At 45.8% G+C, this 12752-nt stretch overlaps 1 protein-coding gene across 19 annotated transcripts in view; it reads right to left on the bottom strand.

The window, feature by feature from the left end:
- MPG (N-methylpurine DNA glycosylase) overlaps window positions 1-12752 on the bottom strand; it is a 95132-nt gene that overhangs the window by 56299 nt on the left and 26081 nt on the right. For 18 of the 19 annotated variants that reach the window (XM_073362681.2, XM_073362682.2, XM_073362687.2 and 15 more), the window contains one exon: window positions 8723-8824. The exons of the other annotated variant lie outside the window; for it this stretch is intronic. In XM_073362681.2, the coding sequence (XP_073218782.1) occupies window positions 8723-8824 (102 nt within the window). The remainder of the gene's footprint in view (window positions 1-8722; window positions 8825-12752) is intronic. 19 annotated transcript variants of the gene reach the window in all.

Genomic DNA, 12752 nt, shown 5'->3' with positions numbered 1-12752 from the left:
GGAAGCTTGGGACACTGCCTGGATAGTCCAGAAAGTCATCGTGCCAAATGCTCTCCTGTCTTTGTCCATTTCAGGAGTTACTGTGGCCAAGTCTACAGTAGGAAAATGTTGCTGGTTCAACTATACCATGGTAAAATACTATAGGCATAATGGTACACTAGACCAGCAAAGCACTCCTATTGTGGATTAAAGCTGTACTTCTGCAGGTACGATTCACTACACCCTCGTCCCAATCCCCTGAGCAAAACAAGCTATACCAGTAAAAGCGCCATTTTGCTGGTACAACTATGTCCACACAAGGGGTTTTTGCAGGCACAGCTCTGTTGGTTGGGGGTGTGATCCCTGACCAACAGAACTGCACCAGCAGAAGCCCCTATGGTAAACACCCTTATACCGGCATAACTGACTTTTACCAGTATACATACTTTTCACAGAATCACAGAAATGTAGGGAAGGGTCCTCAAGAGGTCGTCTAGTCCAGCCGTCTGTGCTGAGGCAGGACCCAATAAACCTAGACCATCCCTGACAGGTGTTTGTCCAATCTGTTCTTAAAAACCTCCAAGGACCGGAATTCCACAACCTCCCTTGGAAACCTATTGTGCTTAACTGTCCTTAGAATTAGAAAGGTTTTCCTCTTATCTAACCTAAATCTCCCTTGCTGCAGATTAAGACAATTACTTCTTGTCCATCCTTCGGTGGACAGCACTTAACATATTTGAAGACTGTTATCAGGTCCCCCCTCGGTCTTTTCTCAAGACTAAACATGACCACATTTTTTAACCTTTCCTCATAGGTCAGGTTTTCTAAACTTTTATCGTTTCTGTTGCTTTCCTCTGGACTCTCCAGTTTGTCCACATCTTTCTTAAAGTGTGGTACCAGAAATGGACACAGTGCGCCAGCTGAGGCCTCCCCAGTTACCTCCTCTGTCTTACACATGGCATTCCTGCTAATATTATCTCACACTGATATTAGCCTTTTTTGCAACTGCATCACACTGCTGATTCATATTCAATTTGTCCCCCAAGATCCTCTTCAGCAGTACTACCACCTAACCACTTATTCCCTATTTTCTAGTTGTGCATTAGATTTTTCCTTCCTAAACGTAGTACCTTGCACTTGTCTTGGACTTCATCTAATTAATTCTAAATATACTAATTCTCCAATGTATCAAGGTCATTTTGCTGGCTTTGTAGCACAAGACTTGGCCTTACAGAATATAATGAAAACAGTGGAGGACTCTTGTTCACATTACATTGTAATAGTCAGCACCCAGTGCCAGTTCTACAGGACCAGAGTCCTGTCCATGCTGAGTTCATCCTTGGGGCAGCTAAGGAAAGCAGCCATGGGGGAAACGTATCTAAGCTCTAAGTCACCTCTCTTGGCCCCTGACCCTGACCTACCCGACAGCCAAAATGGCCCCCAGTGTAATTTAAAGCAACTTAGGGGCTCTTTTAAATTACATTTGCTGCAGCAATCCCATGGGGCCTCCTGTGCCCAGCCCATCCCCAACCCAACATATGCCCTACCTGGAGGGGGCTTTGAGGGAACAGGTGACACAGGATCACCACAGCATCTTGCCCGCTGCCCAACAAAGCTGCACCCCATTCTCACTGTGCCAAAAATTCTGTATAGGGACTGCTATTCATCCAGTCCAACGGGACCTCCATCGTGGCCTGTATAGCAGCAACAATACCGGAAGTAACCGCTGCCTATTGGCAGAGGTCACCCTGGACTGCCTTCTCCTCCTTTCCAGCAGCACAGGCACAAGGAGATAGGCTAACAATGCATTTGGGGGGTTCCTGGGAATAGCTGCCTGAAGTTTAAGCAACAGAGTGAGGGCCTGTCTATACGAGAGAGTTGTACTGCTTTCGGCCTAGTTAAAGCAGTATGGCCCTCATACTGTGAGCACATATCATCAGTACAAAGGTGCTTTATTGCAGTACAGCTATTCCCACACGGGAAGGGGAAGAACTTTACTAGGATAAAAGTCACCTTTACACAGCTCACTGTCCACTCTACGGTGGTTACAAGTGTAACTATTTGGATAAATCAATCAATCACCCCAACCAGAAATAGTTCTATAAGTGCAGCATTCAAGGGCAGACCATGCCTGAGAGGCTGAGACAGCAAGGTAGTGACATCCTTAAGGGGGATGAGTTCAGATTGTGTGCGAAGCAGCAACTTAACTGGGTGTTTCCTGGCTTCTTCACACAGGAGTATGGGAATAGGAAGAGAACAGAGAACAGGAGGCACTGTTATGCAGCAACAGCCTTAACTGCACCTTAGCAAAGTTCTTTGTAAGTGATTTCCATATTGTAGTTCCAGTTAGCTTAGAGAAAATGAGCATTTGTTCCCGTATTGCCCAGCTCCTTGCCAGACTTTCCTGTCAGTTCAACTTCCCATGACTCTCTGCAGTTAGGGATTAGGTCATTCCAGTTGTTATGAGTCACTCTGTGTCAGACTCAACAAGATCACTGTATGATCAGTTAATGAGATTTTTGTTGTCAGTGGAATGGCTCCAAGAAGTCCTCCCACTGCTCTCATTCAAATGCACCCTTGGGACCCTTGACACAAAGCTGAACTTTACTGAACCCATTAGTGTTTTATCATAAAAGTTTGATGCTACGGGTTAGGGGGGCTGAAAGTACTTTTGACTCGTTTCAAACTGACCTCCCTACACCTCAGTTTTCCTCATCATCAATTGGCAATGATGAGAATTCCCCACCTGACAGGGAGCTAGGAGCTGGAGTTCTTCTATCTTCGTAAAGTACATCAATGTCTTCGGAAGGAAGGACCTGAATGAACAATAAGTTATTGTTTTTATAATAATCATCTCTTTGTTTCATTTCATCAAGCCCTCTGTCCTGGGCACTCCCTGAATTAAGAGAAAAAGGAGTCTGATAATATTTTGGGGGAGTCTTTTCCTAAAATGAAAATATGCTGCACTGAAAAGTTTGTTCTATTTTTCAGCTCCCTCATCCTTCACCTCATAGAGCCTTGATAAAGTCAGAGATTTCAACTTTGGCAAATTCCCAGACAGACACAGCCCAAACAGCTTTGGTTTATTGTTGTTTCACTTCAGATGGATACACAGCATCCTCATTAGCAGTAACCACTGAGATGATTGAGAGATTCCAGAGTTTTCTCTGAAGAAGCTGTGACAGCCGTTCTCTCTGTACAATGTACATAGGAAAGCCCTAAGTCTTTGCTTAGGATTCTAGTCCACTGCAGTTTGTTACATATGTTTGAAGTTTTTAGAAATCTCCATGAGGTTAGCAGAAGGGGAGAATCCTCAACAGAAAGAGCTGAGGAACAAGAAAGAGAGGAATATCCCAGCAGGGTCATCCCTCTCCTAATTCAGAAATTGACCCAAGATATCCTCCAGTGGCACAGAAGAACATCCCAAGAGGTGCACAGTGTAATACGTTGTTTTGGAACAAGTACATGCAGCGATGAGAGACCGCCTGCTTAATAATTTTTTACTGTAACTCATAAGATCTAATACCAACTCCATAAAGTGCAAAAACTGGCTTGAGCAGTCTCCATCTTGGAAACTCCAGGCAGAAAACTTGCCTCTTTTCCCCCAATTGCTCCCATTGCATTTGGCAAAGACTGGTTCTTCTCCCCTATCTGTAGTGTTTGTGATATATACCGGCCCATGCAAGTCCTGCGTGCATTTTGGAAAGAGAAGAAAATCCCAAGAAAATGGAGAAAGTCCATGCTAGTACTGATATACAAACAAATGGGTGACATGCATGACTGTTCAGAATGCCAAGGAATCAATCTGCTGTCCCACTGCATGAGAACATTAGCCGCATTCACTGAACAGCAGAGCCAATTTTAGGAAAGGAGCAGTTTGGTTTTAGAAAAGGAAGTGGATGACAGATGGTATGCTCATCTCTAGACGGTGGATTGAAAAGAAGCCGGAGGGAAGAGTCAAGCATGGTTGAGCTTTCTTTGATTTGGAGAAAGCAGTCAAAGTTCCTAGGAGAATGCAGATGTCTTTGCTACAATTCTATGGGGTGCTGGAGGACCCTGTCTAGACAGCAATGGGCTCACGTGAGGATTCCATGACACCTTTCAGTGTAACAGAGAGTTTTGAGGTGAAAGTTTGGTTCCATGAGGAATCAGCACTTAGTCCTTTACTATTCATAATTGTGATGGACTTTATAAGTAAGCAAATCCAAATGGAAGATGGTAAGGAGTTGATATATACAGATGATACTGTGCTACTGGCTGATAGTGAGGAACTGATACCTGGACCAAGAAACTAACAAACTATGGTTTCAAAATGGGTAAAGAAAAGACTGAAGTCACGTGGATGACTCATGTGGAACCAAGACAGACGAATATTGTGATTGAAGGCCAGGGCCTACGTCAGGTTTCTGCATTAAGTATGTTAAGGGCTGGTAAGCAGCAGCTAGCAAAGACTGATCCAGCGCCCGACTCCAGCTAGCTGGGAAAAGAGGAAGAAGACAACAACAACAACGACTCTACGTCAATTTGTGATGTCATATTCCCCTTTCATTATGGTCTCTGGTGAAGAAAGGGATTAGAGTAAAGGAAAAATACCCTAATCTAACATTCTCAAATTTTCTTTTTATGCCTTCATTTGTCTCCAGTAAGAAGGAAATGCTTTCTGAGAAGCTGTTTGTGGTTATTATTTGGTGCTAAATTTAATAAGATGCCCAAAGTCTCTAGAGATCTTGGTTAATGCAAGGGCGTGTTCACATAAGGGATAATTCATAAACAAAAAACTTGGTCAAAAATGAACCAAGGTGGAAAGTGGGTTTCAGTGCAGTCTAACAGCCTAGACACCCAAACACACCCAGGCAGCCCTTTCAAGGAAAAGACAAGGGGAGAAAGTCTGGAAATGAGAATGATATAATAATACAGAAAATGCCATATAATATATGGCACTCATCTCCTGAAATCCCCCTTCACTTCTCACCCCATCTGATCCACATGGCCCCCAAACCCAACTCTGTAAATACTTATGTGATGGTCCCAGTAACAAATTACTAGGGATAAGATTATTCAAGTCCTTTTCCAGCCACACAGGGGACTAACAGAAAGAAAGCTCACCTCCTTAGTGCCCTGCTCAGACTATGACTCCAACTGCTGGGCTCCTCATCTGGTAATCTCAGCTGTGACCCCTCCCTTCACTCAATGCCAAGGTAACCGCCCAGGTATACAGAGGGAGTAATTTACTTCCCACTCAATGCATGGGAGGAGCAGGGGAGAGAATGGGACTGAGTCACAAGTCATTTTCTGCTCTGTTCTGCTCCTGGGGTGGTGCAGCTTACCCAAAGGAGGAAGTAAAGTTACAATTTAGCTCTGAAAGATTACTGGCAAAGGAACCCTTGAACAAGAAAAAGGATTTTGTGATCTAGTTATTACCACCAAAAACACATGCATCTACCACTCAGCAATAAGGTGAAAGCAATGCTTCATAGCTTCCAAGGCCAGAAGGGACCATTGAAATCATCTAGTTCAGGGATCTCAAACTCAGATCACCACGAGGGCCACATGAGGACTAGTATATTGGCCCAAGGGCCGCATCACTGAGACCCCCCCCCCGCTGCTCCTGGCCCCACCCCCACTCCACGCCTTCCGTGAGGCCCCACCTCTGCCCCACCTCTTCCCATCCCTTCCCCACCCCAACTCCAGCCCCTCCCTGCCCCTATTCCAACCCCTTCCCCAAATCCCCACCCTAGCTCCGCGTCCTCCCCTGAGCACCTGGCTCCCTGCTCCTCCCCCTCCCGCCTGGAAAGTGCTAAGTGGGAAGCGCCTGGAGGTAGGCAGAGGAGCGGGGATGCGGTGTGCTGGGGGGGGGGGGAAGAGGGTGGGTGAGGGGAGCTTGGCGGCCGCAGGAAATAACTCAGGGGTGGGTGGGGGCGCAGGGAGCTTGGCGGGCCACAGCAAATAATAACTCCGTAAGCCACATGTTTGAGACCCCGGATCTAGTCTGACCCCCTGTATAATGCAGGCCACAGAACTTCCCCAAAATAATTCCTACAACAGATATTTTAGAAAAAATCCAACCTTGATTTAAAAATTGTCATTGAGGGAGACCCTTCACCACCATCCTTGGTAAATTGTTCCAACGGTTATTAACGCTCACTGTTAAAAATGTTATGTCTTAATTCCAGTTTGCATTTGTCTAGTTTCAACCTCTAGTCATTGGATCATGTCATACCCTCCTCTGCCAGACTGAAGAGCAGATTATTAAATATTTGCTCCCCATGTAGATACTTAGACTAATCAAGGCATCCCTTAACCATCTAGATTGAGCTCCTTGAGTCTATCACTATAAACCATTTTATTTGAGCATAAGCTTTCGTGAGCTACAGCTCACTTCATCGGATGTGTACTGTGGAAAGTGTAGAAGATCTTTTTATACACACAAAGCATGAAAAAAATACCTCCCCCCACCCCACTCTCCTGCTGGTAATAGCTTATCTAAAGTGATCACTCTCCTTACAATGTGTATGATAATCAAGTTGGGCCATTTGATGACATCTTCATCATCTGGACCCATGGAAAAGAAGCCCTTGAGGAATTCCACCATGATTTCAACAATTTCCATCCCACTATCAACCTCAGCCTGGTCCAGTCCACACAAGAGATCCACTTCCTGGACACTACAGTGCTAATAAACGATGGTCACATAGACACCACCCTATACCAGAAACCTACTAACCGCTATTCCTACCTACATGCCTCCAGCTTTCACCCTGACCACACCACACGATCCATTGTCTACAGCCAAGCTCTACGATACAACCGCATTTGCTCCAACCCCTCAGACAAACACCTACAAGATCTCTATCAAGCATTCTTACAACTACAATACCCACCTGCGGAAGTGAAGAAACAGATTGATAGAGCCAGAAGAGTTCCCAGAAGTCACCTACTACAGGACAGGCCTAACAAAGAAAATAACAGAACGCCACTAGCCGTCACCTTCAGCCCCCAACTAAAACCCCTCCAATGCATTATTAAGGATCTACAACCTATCCTGAAGGATGACCCAACACTCACAAATCTTGGGAGACAGGCCAGTCCTTGCCTACAGACAGCCCCCCAACCTGAAGCAAATACTCACCAGCAACCACATACCACACAACAGAACCACTAACCCAGGAACCTATCCTTGCAACAAAGCCTGTTGCCAACTGTGCCCACATATCTATTCAGGGGACACCATCACAGGGTCTAATAACATCAGCCACACTATCAGACGCTCGTTCACCTGCACATCCACCAATGTGATATATGCCATCATGTGCCAGCAATGCCCCTCTGCCATGTACATTGGTCAAACTGGACAGTCTCTACGTAAAAGAATAAATGGACACAAATCAGATGTCAAGAATTATAACATTCATAAACCAGTCGGAGAACACTTCAATCTCTCTGGTCACGCGATTACAGACATGAAAGTTGCGATATTACAACAAAAAAACTTCAAAACCAGACTCCAGCGAGAGACTGTTGAATTGGAATTCATTTGCAAATTGGATACAATTAACTTAGGCTTGAATAGAGACTGGGAGTGGCTAAGTCATTATGCAAGGTAACCTATTTCCCCTTGTTTTTTCCTACCCCCCCCCCTTTAACGTTCTTGTTAAACCCTGGATTTGTGCTGGAAATGGCCCACCTTGATTATCATACACATTGTAAAGAGAGTGATCACTTTAGATAAGCTATTACCAGCAGGAGAGTGGGGTGGGAGGAGGTATTTTTTCATGCTTTGTGTGTATAAAAAGATCTTCTACACTTTCCACAGTATGCATCCGATGAAGTGAGCTGTAGCTCACGAAAGCTTATGCTCAAATAAATTGGTTAGTCTCTAAGGTGCCACAAGTACTCCTTTTCTTTTTGTGAATACAGAGTAACACGGCTGTTACTCTGAAAACTATAAACCATGTTTTCTAATCCTTTAATGCAGTGATTCTTAACCTTTATTGCAGCCTGCACCCCTTTGGTTCTCAAAATATGTTCTCGTACCCCTTATCAAAAATCAAAATATGTTCTCGCACCCCTTATCAAAAATCACTGAGATAGATCAGTTCTTTAAACCTAGATATATTTTTTGTTTGTATATTACAGTAATCATTTAAAAAATGTATAAAGTTAATAAATACATAGGTTTGATGAAACAAAGTAGTTGTACTTACATGCCTGTGCTTAATTTGTGTTTTCAATTATTTATCTTCTAAAAAAATCTGGCATGTCTTGCACCCCCAGAAAGGGCATCTCACACCCCCAGGAGGTGCATGCATCCCAGTTAAGAACCACTGCTTTACTGCTTCCTTTCTAAGTAAAGTGCATAATTTTGATTAGGTACAAACATAACAGGAGAAATGATGTTTTAGAAATAAGGCAGCTGTGGACAGGTGGAAGGGAAATAGCCCCCTGAGGCTGTTGTACATCAGAGGTGAGATTTCACTCTGAATAGTACTGAAGTAGCCAGTTAAATGACCATGTCTGATGTGATGTTTCACAGCTGGTTTTGCTAAAGATAAAATGTGTTTTACTTTAGATCCCATGAATCACACATTATGTAATTTGCTGAGTTGGTATTGTTTCATTTAATACTTTAAACAAACACTGTAATTATTCCACAGATTATGTTTTCTAGATTGGGTTGTCAACCCTCTCTGGGAACATAAGGCAAACGCCGAATGTAACAATGAAAAAGCTGAACATAGCTCACCAAAGAACTGTGTGTATTGTTTCTTCTGGTTTTCCACTGACATACTGCCTGCTTTTCTAGTCATGCATATTAGCAGCTGCTTGGCTCCCAAATGTGCTTCAGCTTTAACAGTAACAAAGACATGATGTTGAAACAGCTGAGTGGATTTAAGGTTACTGACATTTTTAGGACTCTCTTACCAATGCTGCTTTCCTCTAAAGTTGATCATGAAAGTCCTGAGTGATCTGAGTTACATTTGTTTTGTTATCTCAGCTCTTGATCTGTCTCCAGATACTATATTTTTTATGTATGTTAGCACAGAGGCAGAAGTGTGACTCGCTGTCTGCATACACATTCCTGAAACTGTCAATTCAAAGGTTGTCTACCGTGTCAATGTTAAGAGCTTAGGACTCTGAATTGTTTAGGGATGGGAAAACCTTGAGCTCTACTGGGCAAGTGTAGACCTCAAGGCAATCTTTCAGAGTGAAAATTAGCTAAACCAACATGCCCAACGACCCTAAGCCCTTGCTGGAAAATGTTACGATGCTAAAGACTGACCAACTAAGGGACTTTAATCAGGGCACATGTATCCTTCCTGCATGAGGATGTCATATCAGATGATGTGATAGATAGGATAGTCACATAGAAACACCACCTCCAGAGGTTACACACAAGGACAAGATGGGGAGTTGGACTGATCAGCTTTTCCTCCAAAAAGACTGCATAAAGCAGGGGACACTGCTCACTGTTCTATTCCAAACTCAGCCACTAACTTGCTGCGCAACCCTGGGCAAGTTCCTTCCCCTCTCTGCACCTGTTTCCCCTTCCACACTTTATCTGTCTTCTTTGTCTTTGGAGCAGGGAGAATCTGTGTGTTGGTACAGCGCCCAGCACAATGGGGTCCTGCTCTTGATTGAAGCCTTTGGCTGCTGCTGTAATTCAAAGAATAACAAAATGTATAATTCCCGCAACAGCAACCATTGCTGTTATGGGAATTACTAGTAGCATCCAAAGTCATGCTCTATTGCTACAGTCCCCTAGTTATTCTATACCAGTGGTCCCCAAATTTTGAGGGGCCACGCTCCCCTCACCCCTGTCCGTGCCCCCCACCCCTCCTGGGGCCAGGAGTGGGGCTGCAGCTCTGGGGAAGTGGGGGAGGGGTTGTGGACAGAGGTAAGGGGGCCGAGGTTGGGGCTGCAGCTGAAGGTGGCGCTAGGGCTGGGAGAGGGACAGGGAACGTAGTTGCAGTCAGTGGCCAAGGCTGGGGGCGGGGCTGGGAGCAGAGCAGCGCCTGGGCCAGCAGCGGATGCAGAGCCATGCTGAGGCTGGGCATGGGGTCAGGTGCAGGACCGGGAGCTGGGGACACAGCTGTGGGCGGGACCAAAGCAGAGCTGGGGGCAGGGAGGGGCTGGGTGGGGCTCTCTCCCTGCCTCCCATGAGGGCTGGCCCAGGCCCTGCTGCCCCCCACCCCAAAGGTTCCTCTGTGGCTCCCTAGGGGCGCACCCCACAGTTTGGTTACCTTGGTTCTGTGTGTTCAGATATCAGTTTCTATGATCCCTGCTTGCCTTTGCAGAAAAAAAGGACTCAACTCCCTGAAAATGTGCTCTGTAATGGGTTCATCTCATGAAACCCTCTTTTAGAGGGACTCATCACCTGGAGTGCCAAATTGTGAAGTCATGTGGATTTGGCTTTCAGCATGGCTGATTTAGAGCCCGCCTGCACTGCCCGATGTATCACATGAGGAGATCATGTCAAAACACAGTTTGGTCCCATCTTCCCAGGCAAGACCGATCTAGGACACCAATGACTGAAGCATTATCAAGTTGTAGCACAATTCTCCCATGTGGTAGAGTTGGCAGTGTAGAAAGACCATACTTCATCTACTGCTCTGTGACGGATTATTTTCTCACTGCTTTTTCTTTATATCATAGCCACAGTGAAGGTCACAGGAAAAGCAGTACCAAGTCCTGTCACGTACCCAGGAAACCCAATACATCTCCCCTGTGTCTGAGCAGGCAATTCTCCCTATAAAAGGGGACTTCCTCCATCTTATGGCTGGCTGGCTGGCTGAAAGGCCAGAATGTTTGAGACACTGGCTTCCTGCTGCACCAGTTTAGCACACTGATGTAGCAACACTGGTGCAAGCCTCTAATGACATGGATGCACATGCTGACAGAAAATGGAGGTTACAGACCTGTAACTGGAGATTCACTGAGAGCTGTGTTCCCTGTAAGATGCACGGGTGGGCAGCTGCGCAGGAGAGATTTAATCAGCCCAGCTGATTAGCTGAGCTAGCACAGCCGGCAGCCTGTGTTCAGGTGCCCCCCCACCCCCAACATTGCTCTGTCCTGCAGCTGCTCCCAAGACCCTCCTGCTGGCTGTGGGGGATCAGGGAGGGAGGGGGTGCTGATGGCAGGGTGTCCCCCTCCCCCGGCCCCTGTACCCCATCTCCACAGAGCAGGGCTCAGGAGGACTTAGAACTACTGAGGTCTGAACGGTGAGTGACTGAGTGCCTGTCTTAAAGACCCAGTGCAGTGTTTCTGAGATTTCCCCAGCAGCCAGCTCACACAGTCTCTCTCTCTCCCCTTCCCCATGTACCCCACCTCTGCAGAGTGGGGGAGGGGAGATAACAGGGCTTAGGACAGAGCAGGAGAGCTTTCGTGAGTGTCTTAAAGAGACAGCGTACGGCTTTCCCCAGCAGTCAGCACACACAATGTCTCTGTGTGTCACACACATGCACGCACAGTCTCTTTCACACTCACCTCCCAACACATACTTGTATTATTGTTGTTGTTACTTCTTGGTATTTCCTGCAACGCACATTCTCATGCATCTGACGAAGTGGGTATTCACCCACAAAAGCTTCAGCGCCAATATATCTGTCAGTCTATAAGGTGCCACAGGACTCTTTGCCATATATTCTCTGTAATTCTATTCTTTCAAGGTGAGTTATTTTAGTGTTTTGACTCGTCAATGCATTTCATAATTTTTATTTCTCTTACACTTAAATTTAATTCTTTGAGTAGTGAGTTCTAAAATCCCTAACCTGTCCTGGCTGGAGTAATTATCCCTATGGTAACTTTAAAAAAAATATATATATATATCTAGGTTTTTTGTTTTTACTGGTGGCACACATCCCTCAGTGCATATAACAAAATTTATTCTGCACAGGGATGGAAAAAATTAGAGGGAACACTGATTGAGATGTGTGGTCTCTAGACTGTATTTCACATGTGAATACCCACATGCATCATGTGGCTGAGATCCAGAGATTTCTAGCAAGTAGTGTCCATTGGTCCACGCCTGTGCAGCTGTTCTCCTTGAGCGCTAAACTGAGGGCATAAGGGCAGTGCAGACTCTCCAGTTCCTCTCTTACAGCAAATCAGAAGAATTCAAAGCTGAGGGGATGGAAGGTGAGTAGTGGAATACAGATAGGGACCACACATCTCAAAAGAACCTCCAATTAAAGGTCAGCAACCTCCATTTCTTCTTTGAGCGCTGGTCCCTATGTGTATTCCACATGTGGGTGATAGATAAGCAGTATTTAAACAGGAGCGGGTGGTGAGGATACAGTTGTTATAGATTCTTGTCATACTGCAGTCCCAACAGCTGCATCTGCAGAGAAGGCTTGAACTAAAACAAATGTTTCCTGAATGTAGGGATGGAGCTTCAGGTAGCTGGTCTACAGCCCCGGAGCCCAAGCCCTGGAGCCCCCATGGAAAAAAATAGTGGGTGCTCAGCACCCACCAGCCACCCGGCCATCAACTGTTCAGCAGTGGTGGGGAGGTGCTGGGGGAAGCGGGTGGCACGGGGGCAGGAAGAGGCGGAGCAAGGGCAGAGCAGGGTGGTCCTTGGGGGGAGGGAATGGAGTGGGGGTGGAGCACCCATCCAGACAGAAGAAAGTCGGAACCCGTGTTCACAATAGGTACCTCTCAGAGAGGTGCTGCCAAAGTGGCTCGTGCTCTAGTGGAATGGGCTCTCACCCCAGCCAGGGGAGGAATGCGCACTAATTGGTAACACAGAATGATGCAGCTGGAGATCTACTTAGATA

This window comes from Lepidochelys kempii, chromosome 10, assembly GCF_965140285.1.
Source record: "Lepidochelys kempii isolate rLepKem1 chromosome 10, rLepKem1.hap1, whole genome shotgun sequence".
Taxonomy (NCBI): Eukaryota; Metazoa; Chordata; order Testudines; family Cheloniidae; genus Lepidochelys; species Lepidochelys kempii.
Note: the sequence above shows the minus strand (reverse complement) of the source record. Positions and strands in the feature narration are given on the sequence as shown.